Here is a 21,556-nt window from a genome sequence, read left to right as displayed (position 1 = left end):
TAGTGAAAAATCGCTCAAGGCTTAGGGAAACAGCCACGGAGGCTCATGTGTGTGTATATTTGCCCGACATTTTTTTTTCTGGGTTTTTTGGTTGGCTTCGTCTTTGCCTTTGTTTTGGTAGCCCAATTTCGGTTGCTCGGAGCGTTGTTTCCCCGACTGGGCCTTGAGCTTAGAGCATGCTATACAAAGATATTTTAATAAAAAATGTTGACGGTCGCTTGGTCTCCCTCACTCATCATTGCTTCTCGGTCTAACTGACTGACTTCTATGGGCAGCAGTCATTTTTATTGTCTTACAGTTTTAACCCCTTGACGCCGACAAGCTCAGTGTGGTTATGGTTTAGTTCGCAAAGCTTTTTATGAAATTGAAAAAGTTTTTCAATAAATGTGCATAAATTGTTGGCCAACCATTTGCCAAACCACTTAGCCCAGTCTATATGCATTAGACCTTATTAATTTCTTCTCTAGCCTTTTGGACCACAATTTCAATCTGATATTTCTCTGTTGTCTTTGTTGCCTCAAAAGCCTCACATCTGTCAGTTTTTCTTTAGTTCAGGTCCAAAGACACTATTACTGTTTCGGTCAGCACACAGCAAATTGCATTTTGGTTAATGATTTTGACAGCTTGACCACTCAGATATCAGTAGACTTGTCCAACTAGTGCTTGTTATGGGCACTCATATTTTTTCATATTGTAGTTGTTTTTTTTTTGGTCCTAGCCCATAAAGTGGCACAATGATTTTCTAATAATTTGCCAAATTGCCTTTGCCTGACCATTAAATCTGAGATACGTGTCTGCTTGACATATGAGGATGATGGTCAGTGGTGTTCTGGGCAAGCTGATAGCCAGATTATGTACACAGACACAAGGACACAGACACACTCCTCTCACCCACACATACATCCCTATATATGTACGTGTATGTATGACAAACGGCAGGACAACGAGCATTATGTGCTCCAAATTGTCAGTCTCAGATGTATGAATGTAACCTGAAACCTTAGCCTGGTCAAGAAGGGAGCCTAGCAAGTGGACAGAGAGTTGCCAGGCAGTTAAAGCTGTCAGTTAAAGTTGCCAGTCGCTTTGCTGTCGTCATACCAATCTCTGGCACCCGAAATCTGGCACTAGTGCAAAATCAATAATTCTCCTGCCACGCTGCGTATTTGAAGTGGTTTCCTATTGCAAGCGCTGACTAACAAAAATATTCAGCTTAAAAAAAAGATCTTAAAATAGCAAACTAAAAGTGCTGTGTGGGTGTGTGTGTGTTTGTGTGTGTACCACTGACTTGGCTGCTCTGTTGCTTTGGGCCATTGTTCTCTGTTTACGTGCCTTGCAACTGAAAACAATCAAAAACGTTTAAACAAAACATCAAAAAAAAAAAATATATGACCCAAAATGCGCAATGTATAGAATACCCTGTAAAAAAGAAAACAAGTGGGGAAGGCTATAGTCGAGATTCCGACCCGTTACTCATTTCAATACATATAAAATTGCTTTAAAGAAATTTTTACCTTATAAAAACTACAGCATACTTTTAGGGGATTGTATTGAAATAATAACTTTATAAATAACTTTGGTTAGCTATTACTCCCGTTCTACTTGTCCGATGTTGCTGCGGTTATGTGATATTATAGATAATATTAATAGATGACGTTAATTACCATAAAAACTGTATTATCTTAAAAACTGGCTGTAGTGGTTTCAAAAATCTAAAGCAAACTAGACCAGCGTGGGGTCTATAGAAATCTGTTTGCTAAATTTGGTTGCTCTATTTCTTATGGTCTCTGAGATTTAGGCGCTCACACGGACGGACAGACGGACGGACGGACAGACTGGCATGGCTATATCGACTCGGCGGTTGATGCTGATCAAGAATATATATACTTTATGGGGTCGGAGATGCCTCCTTTTCCAACAAACACAATATATCCATTTACTTACTTTTTAAGCAAGGTGTATACAAATTAGGAAATCATGTGAATAATTCATTTTTTGTTCGTGCATTTTAATATGCATAAAATATATTATATTTAAAAAAAAATAGTTCCTCTAGCTCTTTTAAATCATTTAAATAATCAACTAATAAAATAGAGTATTTGCTTAAATTTGTTTCGATAGAAAAATAATATGCTCTTTAGCTTATAGTGCAATTGTATGGTATCGAATATGAATAGATTTTTAGGTTGCCCTAGCAGCCCCCTTAGTGTTGCCACTGCACTTCTGGTTTGTTATTTTTCTTGTAGTTGTCAACGGCGTTGCGCTTTTCGTTTTGTTTTCTTTATTTTTTCCTGTTGCCATTGCTACTTCTGGTAGTTCTCAACAGTTTGTTATTTGGTGTCCTTTAATTTTGGCAGTCGTTGCTTGCGGTCGCTTGTTGATCCCCAGACAGAGTTTTCATCGACAGTTTTGCTAACAAGTTTTGCTGCCCCCAAGTTGAATCGTATCTGACAATTAGCGCATCTGCTTCGACTTTCAAGTGGTCTTTTATCAGACAGGCACTTGTCAGTAATACGCGCCATTAACATTAACGCACATTACGCTTCAGTTTTCGAGTAGGAAATTATTGTAAAGCAGCGGGACAGGAAACACCGGGACCGGGAGTTAGATGGCAGCTGCCTTTAGGCAGACAACAAACTTAAAATATTTACGACATCATTTCATGGCCCACAAGCGTAGTCGCTGAACCCTTAAAATTGCCAGCCAGACGCAGCTTCAATGATAATTTCCAACACAGGCCGCTTACACAAAAAAAAAAAATATTACACGCATAACTGTCGTATTTTTTGTGTTGGGATCTTTTGCTGCGCGTCTGAAAACAAAAATTAGGCCATTAAGGCATTTACCAAATGCGCCGTGTCCTCAACTAACCCGCACTCGAACCTGGGCTTGGTTTGCTGTCTGTGTGTGTGTGTGTTGTGTGTGTACGCTGGGTGCTTCGCTTTTTGGCGTCTTTTTGTGAAATTGAAATTAATGTGGCGGAAATCACAAGTTCAACACGCAATGCAAACGGCAAGGGTTCGCTTAAAGCATTAGCATCATGATATATGTTGGTAATTTCTGCTTCTTTGTGTGCCCCCTGTTGCCTGCTGCTGATGATTGACCTGACAATTAGCCCATATACAAACTGAAGCCATTGTGATTTTGCTTTAAGCCTCTTATAACTTAAGACCAGATTCCAGTCAGCAGATAAATATCTGCCAGTTTATAGCTCGAGACAATTTACTATTGATTTGTCGTTAAACTAATGGCGTCTATTTTATGTTATTGTCTTGAAAAAGAATTCATACTGAAAGCTATTTGACTTTTTAATGTTATAGATGTTAAATTCATGTATCTTGAAGATACACTTAAAAATTCTTAAAATTCGCTTTAGCTTGAATATAGTTAACTGCTCGCTGTTATGCATACTTTTAAATGCCTTGGGCCAGCGAAATTATTGCGCAATTTTTCATTTTTTAATGGGAAAACATTTTGAAAAAGGCGTCCAAGTTTTTAATTTGTTGTGCCGCATGCCTGGACTCTCCTACACACACACACACACAGCTGCCACAGCACCTCATCCCATTGGAGTTGCATGTTTTTCTTGATTTTCAGCGCTTATTGTTCTGCCTTTCTTTGGCTGGGGCTTTCATTATAAGCCATAACCATTTGACCGTCAGGCGCAAAAGTGTCGAAAGTGCAGGCAGGCGTGCGCCATTTGAGTGGGCGTGGCCCACAACTTTTGTTGCCCAACAATGGAAGCGGAGAAAACATTTTGTATAACAGGCGATAAAGTTATTTCTGGATCGTGCAACAAAATGTCGAGTATTCCAAGTGGCGAATTGTGATGTATTAAATTCAGTTTTCTATTTCTCTCTCTCTATTACATTTTCAGAGTTTGGCATTTAATTTCGTTTTAAATAATAGATAAATGCTTGCCTAAGCAGTTGCTAGTTATGATGTGGCAAAGTGCAAACCTAGCTCGAGGTGCCCTTAGAAAACACTTTCGGCCTGCATAAATAAGTAGCAAGGATGCGAAAGCGAAACTGCTGACAAAACTTATAAATCCCAGATATCCTGACCTTAATGCTACGTTGAATACGAAATGATGATGCTGCTGGTAGTTCGACGACAGCACATTCGTGTGTGTGTGTGTCTGAGTGTGTGTTGAGCTATAGGTGTGCTGGTGTAGGGTTATGTGAGGAACTGGAAGTCAACGTTAAAGCGTGAACATAAACATAAGTAGCTTCAACGTAGCTGCAAGTTAGCTAAAGCAAAAAAAATGAAAAATAAAATCGATGTCAAAGCACGGGTTAGTGAGAAACTTTCACACAAATGTACACACACACACACAAACACACAGACTTACAAATATAGCCTCCAGCGTGTTGTCGCAGAGGTGCCCTCTAGGTGTCGCCGTCATGATGGCAGGTTAACTATGCGTATACGTAACGCAACTGAGTGGCTGCTAAATATTTTCAAGGATAACTTGATAAACAAACAAATAGTTGCGTTTGTATATGGCTATGTTGTGTACATATCCATGTGTGTGTGTGTCTCTGTGTTTTCGTAAATATATATATATATATGTAGTTGAAAGGGCGACCGAAAACTTTGTTTAGTGGCCTGCATCGCTTGAGCGCTTATTGTTTGCCACTTTCAAGGATTGGCATTTGGCTCGCCTTTTATTTTGTTGTTGTTGCTGCTCTTTTCTTTTATTTTTTTATTTTTTTTGAAAGCTAAACCTTGAAATGGGATACGTCAGAGACGCCCTCGCAGCATTCAACTACTTTGCATATTTTCACTATTTCTCTTTACGGGTCGCCAAGCTACGTGACTTTGGCTTAAGCAGCAACGCTGCCACAGACTCTGCCACAGCTACCACCGGAATATAAATAAATTATCAATTTATGTTTTATCAAAGTCTACTCATTGCGTATGGCATTTGGCAAATTTAGGTTTGACGTCTCAAAGTATATTTTAAGCCGCATTTTAATTATTTATTGAACAAGACCAGCAATGTTAAACAATGTTTCAGCACACAAATTTTATGTATGCTTTAAATTCTATGTCAGCGCTAAATTGGCATTAATATATATGTATATGTCTGTCTGCAAAATAAACTGACAATATTATAATTGGGTTTCATTAGCATAAACTCTTTTAAGCCTCAACCTGAGACATCTGTCAATTTGTTTCGTCTATTTCCATTTTTAGTAAGCATAAAAATAAACGCGATTTATTTTTAGATTTGAGTTTTTAAAAAAAAGCATTTGAATTGGTTGCTTGACATGTTTATTTCCAAATGCTGTGCATCTGTCGCATTGCAGCTGACTTTTCCGGCTGACTAGCGTGTACATAATATGCATGTACATGTGTGTGTGTGTGTGCCTCACATATGCTGCATGTGTGCATTTTGTATAGTGCCGCAAGTGCCACAAATTCGCATCACGGCTGTTGCCAAACGCCGCCATTTTTATGACATTTCCGATGAATACAAAATGCTTAATTAAATGCCGCTGAATGTGGTTGTTGTTGTTGTCGTTTGTTGCTGTGTATAGACGGGCACAAATTGCCGAGCTATGTATGCCGCTGAATGGATAAAGCCAGGACTTGCTTGCCGCATTCACAATGTGCTTTCTGCCTTCCTCCGTCTGTGCCTTGCCCTTTCCCTTTTCTCTTTCTCCCCAGCCATTTGTCGGCATGTGATGACACGCATAATTTATTCAATTTTCATGTCTGTGTATGTGTGCGAGTGTGAGTGTGCGAGTGTGTGTGTGTGCGAGTGTGTGTGAGTGTGTGCTTCGGTATGTGCCGGCTTCCTGCTGTTGTTGCTGGTTACTCCGGCTGAGTTAAGGTTTTTCGCTTCTCTAATGCTTAAATTACACATTCAAATACACGCACACACGCGCACACACACACGCACACACACACACACGCGCGCACATTCGCCGCAGTCATGTGCGACATTTGGTTCAGCGCCTTTTGCCTACGTTTTGTTTCCCACTTGCGCAAATAATGATCCCCAGACACATCCTATGCCATTTCGTATCTTATTTTTTTGTTGTTACGTATTTACTGCAAAGATTATTTGCAATGCCTCGTTGCCATTGTGTGGAGCACAGCGGCAGCATCTCGTTGCTGGGGCATGGTGGGTGACAAGGGGAAGGGGGAGACGAGCTCATAGTGCGGTCGCTTTGTCTACAACAAATCACTTTGTTGGCGCAACACTTTAATGTCAGGGATTAGGCATTAACGTAAGATTTGCCGGCGTGTGTCCTGGTTCCATTTATTGTATGCCATTTGCATTGTACCTAACTACACACACACACACACACACACACACACACACACAGACACATGCACACATAAGCATAAATGCCACATAGAATTATTTTAAGTCATGGACTGCTTGAGTGTAGAAAGTAGAAAGTGTAACATACTCAGTTTTGTTGTCGCTCTTACTTTACTTGTCAAAAAAATGCTACTCGAGCTTCCTACTTCAGGGAATAGTAGAATATTTTAAGCACTCTTAAAGTAAGTTTCCCTTAGCTTACTTTAAATATGCCTTTTACATAATATATATTTTTAAAAAAGTGATACACAAATTGGAAACAAAATGAAAGCAAAGCTTTACATTCTGCATATTACAAATAATTTAAACAAAAACACAACATTTTAAAATTATTATTCAACTAGTTATTTGAACTGTGGCCATTCTCGGTTTGTACAGTTTTAATAACATAAATTGTTGTAGTGTAATCCGCCATATTGAATATATTCTTTATATAAATTTTATAAATTGCTCCATTTGTGTTGTATTTGTATTTGCTCAACCAAAATAGCATATTTTTAATGGCTCTACATATTTCATCAAACATACAATTGCGTTATAACAAAAGCAACAATGACAAGAAGGTGGGGCTTCTATTTTTTATTCCCCCCCTCCCCAGTTATTTGCATTTGAAGTGCTTTTAAAAATGTTCAAAAAGGCAGCTAAAAACCAGCGATCAAAATCTGTGTAACATTTTTTGTTTTACTGTTTTTTTATTTTTGGCATACGCTAAAATGTTATACTGTTTCTCTGCCTGGGGGGTGGGGTGAGGGCGTGTGCCGCCCATGAACTGCAAATTGCGAACGCAAATTGTCTGCTTAAACGGGGGGAGCACCCCCCCACTTTAGCCTCCCCTTTGCTGCTTGTCTATTTCGCGCCTGTAAATCGTAAATCAGCACAGATTATTGTTGCTATTACATATAGAACATCCTCCACTGCCGACTTCCCCTCTCTGTCTTGCCACACAGCCATTTGCATTTGTATCTTTCCCCCTGAACGCGTTTTTCAATTTGAAGCAGCTTAAAGCGATGTCGCTTGTCTTGCAGTCTGAGCTTCTTCATAAATATGCAAATTGCAGCCCTTGGTTGGCTAAAAGTGGCCAACAAAAAAAAAAAAACAAAAATTAAAGGTCATTTTTCTGAATTTCTGATTTCTGAAATTTAATACCCTTCTAGATGGCAGCTATAACAACTATATCTTCATTCAACCGATATTGTAATCGTGAAAACTTCGGTATTAATTTTTGAATAAAATAAATAGAACCAACTGATCAAGCTTACTATCATAATCAAGATCATACAATATGTAAAAGCACCTTTAGTTAGAATTAAGATTACAATTTAATTATACCCGTTACCTAAAAAATAAGTAAAAGGGTATATTGTATTCGTTGGAATGTATGTTACAGAGAAAACGAGTCTCCGACCACATAAAGTATATATATTCTTTGTAAGCATCAACAGCCGAGTTGATATTGCCATGTGCGTTTGTCCGTCTGTCCGTCTGTCTGTTTGTCCGTATGAACAAAAGGATCTCAGTGACTATAACAGATAGCGTAGCCAAACTCGGCGTAAAGATTTCTATATACCCCACGTAGATTGAGTTTGTTTCAAATTTAAGGCCACGTCCGTTAAGATATTACGTTTTTTTTGTGGTAATTAACGTTATCTCTTAGTACTATCTATTATCTCACTGAATCGCATCAAGATCGGACAAGTAAAACGGCAGTTATGGAAATTTAATGTTTTCAAAGTACGTGTAATACAAGTAATTTCTTTAAAGTACTTTTATGTATATTGAAATAAGTAACGAGTATCCTATGGTCGGGATCTCGACTATAGCCTTTCCGACTAGTTTTTTGTAATGTTTTTTGAGTCGTATTATAAAATAATGTCGTAATATAAACAATCATAAGATTAATGTAATTATTTTACTTCTAAAAAAAACGTTTCTTAAAGAAAATGACCATTCATAAATCATAAACAAATTTCTATGCTTTAGGGAAGAGTATTAAAGTGGTCTCAACTTTGATTCAACTGCCGCATTATTCTGCTGTTAACCCCTGGGCTTTGAACTGCGCCTCTACACACAAAAATATTTGATTATATGCTACCTGCCATATTGCTGTACACACTTGCGCCACTAACTGCCTTATATGGTATGTATGCCGTGCTCACCGACGCCTTCACGTTATCAAAGTGGGTAGCAGCTAACGACTCTGATTGTTGTGTGCATATAACTCGACGCTCGGATTGCAGGAGAGCGGGCTAACCGTAAACAATGAATGAAACTCAAGTGGCAGGGTAACCCCAAAAGATTCGACTAGACTGTTGCTGTGCTTTGTTTGCGCTGCCTGCCTGAGTGCTGTTTATTTGGGAGTACTCGTAGCAGCGAGAGTTGAGAGGTGACTGCTGGCACCGCATAACTCATACGCCATGTTGCGGTCGCTTGAGCTGCTGTTTGAGAGACACTCGTACAACGCCTTAGCATGTCTAATTGCGACAGCTACAATTTTCCAAGGTGTGTGTTTGTGTGTGTGTGTTATCTGCCATCTGGCATCATTTTGAACACCGTCTAATTAGACGTTGTGGCAGCATTAATTGGAGCAATGCTCGGACTTTATAACTTTTCGAGTGCTACCTGCACGTTTTTATGGCCAACAGAGATAAAAGTCAAATAAACATGGCTTAATATACGCTCATTTATTTTATATACTTGCCATTTTCAGTTTTATGTTTAGCAGTTCTATAATTTCTTTTACTTTTTCATCAGCTTTGCATGCATCATTTTAATTTTCTTCTATGTTTTTATTTGAATTTGTGCGTATGAATTTCATATGCGAATTCACAAACAAGGCAAAAATCAATAAAATTAAATTGAAAATCATAAACTGCCGGAGAGTCCTGACAGCAAAAACAACAACTAATGGGGTCCTGCTCTCATGTTTCCGAGCAGCAGCTGCACAAAAGATTTGAAGCTTTGCGCAAACACGACTCAAACAATGACTATATGCGAGGGCTACACAAGAAGTTTGCGTAAATGCACTTATAGCACAGCTAATAAAATTTCTTTAATTTTTTTTAAATATGCTCTGTATTTATTGTCAGTACACAAAGAATACTTTGTAATTTTCTATCTATTCCCTGGCTACAATTTGTCGTAGATTCTGTACTAAATGATCGACCCTCGCTCAGGACTTTATAATTAAATTATCAGGATGCAGGCTGCATAAAGTTTTCAGTGCCTACAGCAGCTGCACAGTTTCCATTTCAATTGCTGCTTCCAGAATTTCCAAGTTCGTTTTGCATTCGTGTTAGTTTTGTATTAGTTTTGTGCACTTTCTCCAGAATTGTTCGATTCTGTATGTGTGTTTTAATTAACGAAGTTGCACAATTGACAGCCTTTGGTCATTGAATTGTTTCGAGTATATGATTTATTGATATTGTTATTATTGCATTTAAGTGTTAAATAGATTTGATTGAATATATCAAAATAATAATAATATCATGAATATTTCCATTTTATTCAAGGATATATTCAGATTTAGTGGTATTAGTGTTGAATGCTCTCTTTAATTAAACAAATTGCATAATAAACAGTCGTAATAATTTAAGTAGATTGTTGAATAAATAAATAAAATCTACATTTGACGCTTGGCAATAAATTGTAAATGTAATGTGTTTGTTTAAAGTGTTATTAACTTTATTGTTATATAACTACTGATATGGTTTACTGTGTACTGATATTAAAAATATATGTTTGCTGTTACACAGAGTAAAGTATTTAACTTAGAAAAAGTTTTTGGACAACATGAAATGCATATTTAAAAAAAATCATTTCCAAACTTTTTTAATTTTGCTGTTTACTTTGTAGCATTCCATTTTAATTATAAACTTGTTAGTTGGCTGCGAAATAATTTGGTTGAGCAATGCAAACTCAAAATTATCTTGCAATTAAGGCAAAAATTAAAATAAAAAAGAAAAACAGGCAGAGTCAAAGGGAGCAAAGGAAGAAATATGCATGAATTAGCGCGATTTACATGAAAGTTTCATAAATATGTAAGCGACATGGACAGTCCCTTCAGCGGGGGTGTCTGTTGCAGGTTCCCACTGCAAAGTGAAACTGGAAACTGGATGAGCGAGGGTTGCTTGTGTCTGTCGTGTTCAAGGTACGAGTAATCAAAGCAAAAATTACCTAATTAACATAATCCGCAGTGGCCAAATGAGGCGACGCTTGCTACTGGTTGTTTTTTGTGGATGTTGATGCTGATGCCGAGAGATGCCTCGAAAGCAACTAGACAGGAGGGCACTTTGTGTCCGGTCCTGTGACCGTTGATTAGTGTTGCCTCTGGCCACTCGTCGTCCCTGACGTCTAAGCGGCTTTGCGAGCGTCGCCAGTAAATCCTTAGTGATAAGTTGTCCTGCTGAGGGTCCTGTCTTGTCGAAGCCTTGAAACCTACGCTGTCGTCACAGGACGCGTCGCGAAGGCAGCACTGATTAATATGCAGACGTTTAAATTTCGTTTTCGTTTTGGTTTTTTGTTTTTGTTTTTGTTTTGCTTTGCTTTGGTTGCTTTCGTTACGTTTCGTTTTGTTTTGTTTTCTTTTGTTTTGTTTTTTTTTGCTTGGCTTGTTTATGGCGATTTCACTGTTTATTTTAAATTTGCAGCACTGAAATTAAATGCAAGCTGAAGTTAAAGTGATCAGCTTCAACAGCTGTGTGTGGGTGGATGTGCGTGTGTGGGTGTGTATATGTATGTGTGGCTGACTGTGCGTGGCTGACGTGCAACGGAAATGAGCAGGTTTTGAAAGCAAAGCCCGTCTCTTTTGCACACTCATTTCTACACACACACATACACTCAAATATATGTATGTGCGGTTGTGTGTGTGTGGCTGGAAAAAGGAAATGAAGCACGCAGCTGACTAAAAATATGAATGTTTTTGCCAGAAGCTAAAAAAAACTAGCAGCCCGCAAAAGTATGCTACATAAATATGAATGACTAAACGAAAATAGCGCCAGCTGAGTCTACAGCCTCCTTCATGTCCTTCGCATCCATCGGATGGCTTGGCTGTGGCAGTAACAACAAAAGTCACAGCATGTAAGTAGCTGCTAGCATTGACGCCTTGATGTCTGCCAAAAAGTTTGACATTTGCTTGGCACGCAGAGGCCAAAGGCCACAGAATGGTATAGGATAATAACAACAACAACAATAATGCCCACAAACACGGCACACACACACACACACACACAGAACACAGTTGGGTGTCAGTTGAGGTCGACAGGCTGGCCAATATTTGACTGTCGTTTCATTTACGTTTAAGCCAGAAATTGTCCTTTTAATTGCCTCAAGGGTGTCTAATTGGTTGTGCTTTGCTTTGATTCGAATGCGGATAAAGAGACACACACACACACGGCTTGGCACCAGGATCACTTTGTTAGTCACTTGGGTCACAGTTCGCGTGTCCTTGCGTCTATAAATTCAGCACTAGACTGAGCTTAGCATGCTGCCAGGACATGCTTTTAAGCGACTTGCAACTCGAATTCGAACTTCGAAAAATTGTTCGCGTCTGCGCCTTCAATTCATTGCTCTCTCTCTCTCTCTCTCTCTCATTTCATATATTTCATTTTTGTCTCTCAGTTGGTTTGTTGCTCTTTGTGTTGTGTGTTTGCTGCGTTCGCTTTGTTATTATTTTGTTTATAGCCTTGTCTGTCGTTGTCATCACCTGTTTGCATTTGCGAGTCCTTGAAACTGTTTACTCGCACGCATGTGGTGCGCCTGGATTATGTCTTGGCCACAGTTGCTTAAGTAGCGGCTCGACTTTGTGTGCCTTTGGGTAGACAACTTTCCCCAAAACACCCCTCAGTGCCCCTCAACAACCATAGTTCAGCATCCAAATGCAGCTAACCGGCTTTGACTTTGCTCCTTGGTATCTGCCGCTGGCAGGAGACCACATTATGTAATAATGCTTCTCTTGTGTCACCACTTGTGTGTGTGTGTGTGTGTCGTCTCCTGGGCCAACGATGCGTGTTAAACTACAAATTAATTGCTGCCGAAAAATAGTTATAAACGTCGGAGTGGGCGCTTGTCTGCTGCAGACCGCAAACTCAACAAGGAGCACGTATGCCACAGGATACAAGAGCATCACATGAGCATCTCTACATATGCACATAGACAAGGTCAAAGCAGGTGTGTGTGTGTGTGTGTGTGCTCAAAAGTCATTAAGTGTGGCCGGCAAGTGCAGGATGCATACAAAAGCTAAACAACAACAACTACAACAACAACAAGTGCAACACAGGCAACATTGAAGCCGTAACGAGGTTCATGTTTAATGGCCGTGTTGTTCCTGGATCCTGTTGGGCGCCGCCTAACAAATGCAGGCTGCTTGCCATGAAAAGCTGCCCAAAAAAGGACATTCACAAACATCGCTTTAGTTCCGTAGTCATGTTCGTTGTCACTCTTTCTACCCATCTCTCTCTCTCTCTCTTTCTCTCTTTGTCTCTGTCTATGTCTATGTCTATGTCGGGGCTGCAGCTTGAACCTGACACAGAAAATTGTATTTTAATGACGGGGCACAGCGTCGCCAACAAAGAGAACAGCAAACTCCTGCGTCCATTTGAGATGTTAATAAAGCGATGCATGCTGCAGATACCTTAGTGTGTTGCACGCTGCAACTGCATAATGAAGTTGCAACTCGTAGCTGCAACACAGCGACATTTTTTTTTGGAGCCAACTACAGGTGCAGCAGGAGCAGGAGCAAAGCACATCCTTTGGCATCCATTCGCCTCACTTGGCATGCGATTTGTGTTGTATTGTTGCACTGTTTAGCTCACTCTCTTTGCCGCATGCCTTGACCTGTGAACCCTCAACCCACTGATGCTTCAGTACCATTTCATTGAAGTGCGCTCTTGACTAGCTTTATGTGTATGCCTGTGTGTGTGCGTGTGTATGTGTGTGTGTGGACTGTGCCTGAAGTGCACTTGTTTGTGCATTGCTGCAATCGTAATTATTGTTAATGGCCATTTGCCAAGCGCTTGTTGTGCTCACTGCACTCATTCAAAACAAATTCATTTGCGGGTGCAAGGGGTGCACTCAATGATGATTCACATTTCAGTGGTGAATGCTGCGAGTGCACAAAGGACATTCGCACAATTAACTGAAACTATCTTAATGCTCTTTATATTGTGCAATTCGATGCTGTATATTAAAATAAAGACTACTTGGAAATAAGTCTTCTATTGTGAACTGAACAGAATATAATTTCCTTATATTTCTGCAGTTTAATTTAACGTGTAGACAATCCTATTACTACTATTGTGAAAATGGCTTGAAAAGACTTTAACTGAACACCTCAAAAGGACCGAAAATAATTTAATTTTAATTTCATTTGCAGTGGATGCCGCTGACAAGCCGAATGAAGATGACAATGGGCATGAAGACCAAGATGCTGATGAGGATATGTCAAACGAGGAGTTTGAGGAGAAAGGCAAGTGTTGAAGTCGAAAATAAAAAACAAATGGAAAGTGTTTGTAAACTAATGGCATTTGCCTGTTTCCTTTCGCCCATCCGTTTCCCATTTCTAAACAGATAATGGACTGACAGAGAAAACGTTCAAATTTGAGGATTTCGCTCGCAGGTAAATTAGCCCTGGACCCGTCTAAAATCCCGGGACCATTTGGTTATAACATTTGTTCGTTTTTGGCCACATTTTATTGCTGTTATTTGGAAAAGTTCTAGGGCCATTTGTTGGCGGTTTGCATTGACGGTTGTTGTGTTGAAAACTGTAATTGTATTTGTAATTGTAATTTTAATTGAAAGGCAACCAAAAAGCGAACCAAGTGGCAACGCCAACGCAACAGCTTCAGGCTACTAATTAAGGATTAGCGTCAGAAATTACTTGTGCCAAAAGTTTTATGACCGAGAACTTGGCTCTCAAATACACGAGGGGGAGGGCGGAGTGGGGAGGGGATTGTTTAAATGGCCACAGCAACAACAGCGACAATAATAACAACAACAACAGTAACAAGTGGGAAATGCTATAGTTGAAATCCCGACCATAGGATACCCGTTACTTTTTTCAATATATATAAAAGTACTTTAATAAAATTACTACCCAATAAAAACTACTGCATACTTTTAGGTGATTGTATTGAAATAATAAATTTATTAATAACTTTGGTTAGCTATTACTTCCGTTCTACTTGTCCGATCTTACTGCGGTTAAGTGAGAATATAGATAATATTAATAGATAACGTTAATAATCATAAAAACTATATTATCTTCAAAACTGTGGGTGTGGTGGTTTTTCGCGATTTGCGGGGGCAAAAGATGGCGTGTCAAAGATTTAAAACAAACTTGACCTGCGTCGGGTCTATAGAAATCTGTGTGCCAAATTTGGTATCTCTATCTCTTTTAGTCTTTGAGATCTAGGCGCTCACACAGACGGACAGACGGACGGACGGACAGACGGACATGGCTATATCACCTCGACTGTTGATGCTGCTCAAGAATATATATACTATATGGGGTCGGAGATGCCTCCTTCTCGCTGTTACAAACATTCCAACGAACACAACATACCCTTCTACTTATTTTTTTTTATTAAAGGGTATAGCAAGAGCGAGAGTCAGTGCTACAACAATTATATCAAAATGGCGTCAAGTTTGCGTTGTGGGTTTTATTTTAATTGTGCTGCTATTTTGCTGGCTGTTTAGAAATGTTTCGAAAACTTTTCACTCTCTGTGTGTATCTGTGTGTTTATGTACATATATAAATATGTGTGTATGCCGCATCGGATAAACGCTTAAATCATAATTAGTTAAATTTTGCATAATTTAATTGGAGTTCTTAACATAATTCCCCCCACCGAAAACAACATTGAATTACGAGCATGATTAAATTGAACCCCACAGATTGCTGCATCCAAAAATTGTGCGCGCCTGCACCCTGGTGCTGACTGACTGGACGCAGATACCAACAAAGGCGCTAAAAGCGGCTGTTACCATTCTGCATCGCATTGCCTACGGCTGCTCCTGCCCTGGCATGCTCTACCAGGTGAGTGCCCCTAACCCCTTGACCTCTTAATGCGACAGAGAAATGATTTCGACGTTGCTTTTGGCTGCTTCCTCCTACCAACAACAATCTGAGCCAACGGTTGCCTGCCTGCTGTTTTTAATTCTGTTTTGCCAGGACCTGTGTCCGTGCCGCACCAGGAGCACATAAATCAAAGTCAAATGCAAATAAGTACACTGCGACTTAGCTGTCCACGTCTCCTACTCCCACTCCCCGCGTCTCCTACAAAGGCGCCCATTTTTTTCCATCTCTCTCTCAATGCTCGCTGTCGCTGGTTTCATTTTTATGGTAATTTGTACAAATTAAGCGAACCTTTTTTTTTCTATTTGTGGCAACCACAAACGATATTTACTGCGCGTTCTTTATATTTTTGAACGAGTTGAAAACCCCCTCAACCGCCCCTTGACTTCCCTCTCATACAGTTGTTTGTCCCATTTTTGGTCCTTCTGCTGTCAGCTGGAATTTGAACTTTTTAAGCCTTTTACGCGCTGCCTTGAGCCGCAGAGTTGCTTGGGTTTTACTTTTTAACTGCGGCTGCTGCTGCCACGGATTGGGAAAGGGGAGTCAAGCATTCAAATATGCCCGTTTGTGTTTTGCTTCAAAACATAGGGTATAGGGTAGCTCAGTTATTGCATAAACTTGACCAGCTGAGACATAAATAAATAATTTCTTAGAGATACTCAATAAATGCTACACTGAAAAAAAAGACCAACTTTTAAAATCAAGAACATTCATCTTAAATATTTTGTTCTTAAATAAAGAATATTTTAAGACCATATTACTAATACTAAGAATATTTATCTCAAAAATCAATGCTCTTAATACAAAAATGAAAATCTTAAATTGTTCGGAAATTATAAATATGTACTATTTCATACAAAACAAATAGTGGACCCGTGGCGCTCTGGTTAAAGAAACCGCTTCAGTTGCGAAGCAGTAGGCGCCGGTTCGAATCCCACTCCGTAACGAATTAAAATAACCAAGACAGAATATAAGTCTTTATATCGAAATTAAGAAAAAAAAAAAAAAAACATTTTTAATTTATTAATTTTAATTTTAAGAACCTTTATTCGTTAAATAAAAACTTGGTCTTATTTAAAATGTTGTCAAAACCAAGATGTGTTTTTCTTTTCTAAGAACTTTATATTTTTTAGACTAAATTCTTGGTTTTGAGACCAAAATCTTGATTTTAGAACACTTTTTTTTTATCAGTGTAAAACTTATAATCAAAATTTTTAACTTTAAACTTGAAAATTTTATATTTATTTTAACTTTTTTGATTTTCTTGCTATTTTTAAGTTTGTACTAGAATATATTAAATTGTTTTTCAAGTTACTAATTGGTAATCGAATTTTAAAATTCTAAATAGTATTTTTGTTGACTGCTTTTCAATGACTTTAAATGAATAAATACATTTTAAAAAACTGAGTTTACTGAAACGGCAGTTAGAGTATCTTGAGATTTGCCTACTTAAGGCGACTTTCACTTTTGGTTAGATATATATATTTATGTGCCTCTTTTGTGTGTGAGTTTGCTGCTGTAGCCGCTGCTTTTCACGGCTGGCAATTAAACTTTTCTTTGAGCAGAGTTCATAAATCACATTCAGCGCCAGGCTGCGTCAGTTCTGCTGCTATCGTTAGCTAACTTTGGCTTTAATTTGTTAGCCTTGTAAAGGACCTACACCACAGCTGATCATTTAAGTAAGCAAAATGGCGCATTCTCTGGGCGAAAGACAAGCAGACATATGAGTAGACTTCAATGTATCCACTAACCGTGTCGGACAGACAGGCAGTCAGTCAGTCTGCCAGACAGCCAGACAGCAGCATGCTCGTATCAGAATCATCTAAACCGGCTCAATGTCTGCAGCTCAGACACAGATGTCCAGTGTCCATCAGAAGATGCAAACAGCAAGTGTGAAAGAGAGAGATAGAGAGAGAGATAGAGAGAATAAAAGAAGAGAGGGTTAGTTACCCCAAGCAAAACAAAAGTAGCATCATATGCAAAGTCAAAACCACTAATGGGTCTGCGCAATCATAGGATAAATTAAATTCCAAATAAGGACGACGGCCAACAGCAAGGACAACGATACACAAAACCGTCAGGACACAGCAGTTGACAGTGGGCGGAGGCAGCAAGAGGAAAGACAGAGTTAGAGAGACAAAGAGACAAAAAACGGAGAGGGGCATTTATAAAGTTTTGCCGACTGCAAATGATATCTTGCTTTGGCAGAAGCCAGGCGAACCGCAGGCAGGAACCACAGGATGTCAGGATAGAATCCCAAACCACTTGACTTGTGGCTAGCTGTGTCTTTGTCGGCACTTTTCATTTGAATATGAATATATGAAGAGGCATTTTCACCATTCTCACCCATTCACCATTTACCACCCACAGGCCCAGCTGTTTCGCATCTTTCAACAAGTCTTCAGCGTGGAACGTGACAGCCATCAGGAGGAGCTGCGTCGTCTGGGCATCTATGTGCTGCGCAAATTTGTCGAAGTAGCACCAACTAATCCAAAAATATATGCAGAGTTATTATTTTACAAAGGCATCCGGGAGGCAAATGAGCTGGAGACCGGCTATTGTGATGCCTACGAGACGTAAGTATGGTGGGACTACAGAGGATGGGTGATGGTTGGGTCGCCGTCACTTTGGGGTTAAAGAGCCATCATCACAATGGGCACATGATTGACTGAGCCGTTGGCTGTCCTGTCGGCGCCTGTCGTTTAGTTTCTAGTTTGGGGACTCCATTTGATAAATGATGATAGCCAGCCTGAATGAGGAACTTGTTCTATACTATTTATTGTTTTGCAGCGGCACCAAAGGCGCTTGGACCGAGGAACAGGAGGTGGAGTTGCGTTTCCTATTCGAGGAGAATCAGCGGAATCCAGAAACCGATAAGGGTAACTATGACAAATACTCAAACTGGACTGAACACTGCCCCCCACTGACTGTAAATTAAAACCCAATTTACGCTAAATGAATGAAAGCAATCAGAGACGCAACAACAACAACAACAACAACAACACTGACGAATGGTGGAAAACGAGGAAAAAGGAAAACCAAGCAACAACTGCAACTCAATTGTGTGTGTTCTTTCAGATGTGATTGATTGGATTTTGGACAATTTGGTAGACAAGACACGCACACGACGCGGCATACTAAAGAAACTCAAGGACATGGACATACACTTCAAGGCGCCAACCAAACGCTCCACCAAAGCGGCACAGGCTGGCAAAAACCTTTGGCAGCCGGAAGAGGATGAGGAGTTAAGCAGCTTATACGATCAGCATCGCTCGGAACCAGGTGCGTAGCTACTCCATTGGCAGCCTTCATCACAAATCTATGCCCATCAAATTTTTAATTCAAATATATTTAAATATGTGGGTTATAAGCAACTAGACAGATACTCGGGGAATGCGATTATTATTATCAAAGCATTAAACAGAAACAAATATAGCTTACGGTTTCAGATCCGGTACGTCCCGAAAAAACTATTTCGTTAAAAGGTTCTATTTCAGTTTTTTTCTTTCGGTTTCGGTATCAGTACCGTTACGTTACGGTACAACAAATCAATTTTAAAACATTTTTAAATGTTAAGATGTCATTATATACTAAATATGACATCGAAATGAATAACTATACCCAGAGCAAAATAATTTATTGAACAAATTTAAATATATTTGAATGCAGAATGAATTTAGAGGCCAAATCATGATCAAAATGACATTCCACTTGAAAATCGGTTCAGTTTTGATCAAGTTATAACAGTTTGAAGTTGGTCAGACTACGGATTTAGGCACTTTACAAGTCAAAATTTTATCGAATTCTTCATGATTTTTTACAAAAAAATCAAAGGTCTCAGAATCAAGTTTAAAGTGTTGTTTTATACTAAATACGATATAAGGAGTTGATTAAAGGTGAAAACTTAAGATTTAAAATTTTGAATTTTCGAAAATCCTAAGGGGGGACCCTTAGCATCGAAATCAATAGCTAGACCGAAAGCAAAAAAATTGTTTAAACGAATTTGAAAATTTGATTTATAAATAAGCAATATTCAATTGGACACTTACAATATTTATTTACGTCCTTGCTTTGTATCCTTAGATTGTCTAGAACGTATTGTGGAGTCATTTGGAGAGCGTCGCAACAAACAGCAGATCATCAAACGCATGTTGCAGATTCATTTGATTGCAGACAAGTCAGAGATTCTGCCCGCGAAAATGAAGAAGAGTAAAGGAAAACCCAGAAAGCAACAGGACAGCGATAACGAAAGCGAAAACGAGGATAACATGGAAGAGCCGACATTTGAAAATATGGTACCTAAGCAAAAGAGTGCCAAAGCCAAGTCACGTCAGATCGTAAGGACGCCTCTGGATAGAGGCACAGTGCGCGCCTTGATAGCTCAGGTGGACACGGATAAGTATCAACAGGCTCTAGACTGGCTGAAGGAAAGCCTAGAAGATGCCAGCGAGGACACTGAGGATGTGGCTGAGGATGATGATGGTGTGCCGCTTCTGCCGCTGCTAGAGGTGCAAAAGGAGGCCATGGAGCAGAGTGAATTCCAGAAGATGCTCGTTGCACTGGGCATGCAACCGCCCATCGCAGGCATGGAGAACTATTGGCGCATACCAACCTATCTGAATGCGGCGGATCTCAAGTTGCGCGCCAAAATTGTAGGAGGCGAGGAAGTGGAGGAAGACAATGAAAGCGAGGAGGAGCCACAGCCAGCTGCCCACTGGGAAGAAGACGATGAGGAGGAGGAGGAGGATTATCTGGACAAGCACAGCAGACAGCGACAACAGGCCGCAGCCGCAGCCGGCAATATAACGGCTGAGCAGCAGCGCAAACTGAACAGTCTCATGTACAGCAAAAGCGACGACGAAGCGGAACAACGACAGCCACCGACTAAAGCCGGCGTCAGCAAGGACAAGGGAAAACGACAGCGCAGGAACAAAGCTAAGCGGCAAGAAAAGGACTCGGCGGATGAGCAGGAAGTAAATGAAATAGCGCGCAAATTGGCACGCAAAAAGCGACAGCCCGATGTGTCCAGCGAGGACGAGTCGGAGCCTGAGCCAGAGCAGGAGTCGGAGCAGAAATCAGAGCAACCCAGCAAGCCCAACACGGATGATTTATTTGAACAATTGAAAGCTAAACGCGCCACTAAAATCAAATTGAACGATATGGTTTTGAGTGAGTCTGCCAAGGCAGACACTGCTGCGGATGAGCAGGACGATGATGCATTTAACTTCAACTCGCAAGACTATCGAGCACGGCTGCTGGAGCTGGAGGAGGCTGATGGAAATTCGGAGAGGGATGTTGAAGAGCAAGAAGAATCAGTCTCGCTGCTAGATCATGACAAAGAGAATGCTATATTGCAGGCAAATAACACAATCAAGACATCCTTGTCGTCCTTGTCGTCCCTGCAGCGCACACGTCGTGCTAATGTAATTGACTCGGATAGCGACAACGACGATGATGTTGGCGCCATGCCACCCAACAAGGCAAACAAACGCCCACGCAGTGACAATGAGCAAGATGGTCAACAGGATGAGCCAGAGGATACCGACGATGAGGATATCAACTTTCTGGCACGCAAAAAGCCAGTCACCACTGAGCCGGCCAAGCGACGTCGCGTGGCCATCATCGATGATGACGACGAGGATGATTTCTAGTATATAATTTAGTTATATCTTTAATTTTTAACAGCTACTAAACAAATGTCACTTTGAAAACTAATTGAATTATTATAGCGATTTAATACAAACTTTATAGAAAGACAATGAGATATTTGCCTTTACGTTTTAAAATTTATTTAAAATGTTTAATTTACAATTGTCACAATTAATGAAATAAAATAAAAATCAATAATAATAATTATTCTAAATTTTTTTAATCACAAATAATTATTAAATGTGATTTACAAAATCAAGTCTTTAAATAACCATTAATTTTGATTTTTTTCTTTTATAACTCAAATAAAAGTTTATAAGCTCTTTGCAGAGATATTAAAATAACAAAAATTTTGGTGCATTCAAAACAAAAATTGAACTTCTCCTTATGGTTGATTTTTTATGTTGCTATTTTGAACAATTATCATTATTTTCATTCCGTGTCAAAAACAATGCCATTTGAAATGTTCAAAGAATTTAATTGGGATTTTTCAAAAACTTGGT

General features: G+C 39.6%; 1 protein-coding gene across 1 annotated transcript in view; it reads left to right on the top strand.

The window, feature by feature from the left end:
- LOC117790110 (protein timeless homolog) overlaps positions 1-21,202 on the top strand; it is a 73,342-nt gene extending 52,140 nt beyond the window's left edge. Inside the window, exons 12-18 of the mRNA XM_034629394.1 lie at positions 13,704-13,796; positions 13,898-13,946; positions 15,224-15,365; positions 17,775-17,980; positions 18,195-18,283; positions 18,483-18,686; positions 19,488-21,202. Of these exons, the coding sequence (XP_034485285.1) occupies positions 13,704-13,796; positions 13,898-13,946; positions 15,224-15,365; positions 17,775-17,980; positions 18,195-18,283; positions 18,483-18,686; positions 19,488-21,055 (2,351 nt within the window). The 3' untranslated portion in view covers positions 21,056-21,202. The remainder of the gene's footprint in view (positions 1-13,703; positions 13,797-13,897; positions 13,947-15,223; positions 15,366-17,774; positions 17,981-18,194; positions 18,284-18,482; positions 18,687-19,487) is intronic.
- The last annotated feature ends 354 nt before the right edge of the window (positions 21,203-21,556 follow it).

Source organism: Drosophila innubila (genome assembly GCF_004354385.1).
Source record: "Drosophila innubila isolate TH190305 chromosome 3R unlocalized genomic scaffold, UK_Dinn_1.0 2_E_3R, whole genome shotgun sequence".
NCBI classification, from domain to species: Eukaryota; Metazoa; Arthropoda; class Insecta; order Diptera; family Drosophilidae; genus Drosophila; species Drosophila innubila.
The sequence above is the reverse complement of the archived record's forward strand: the minus strand, read 5'-3'. Positions and strand labels throughout refer to the sequence as shown.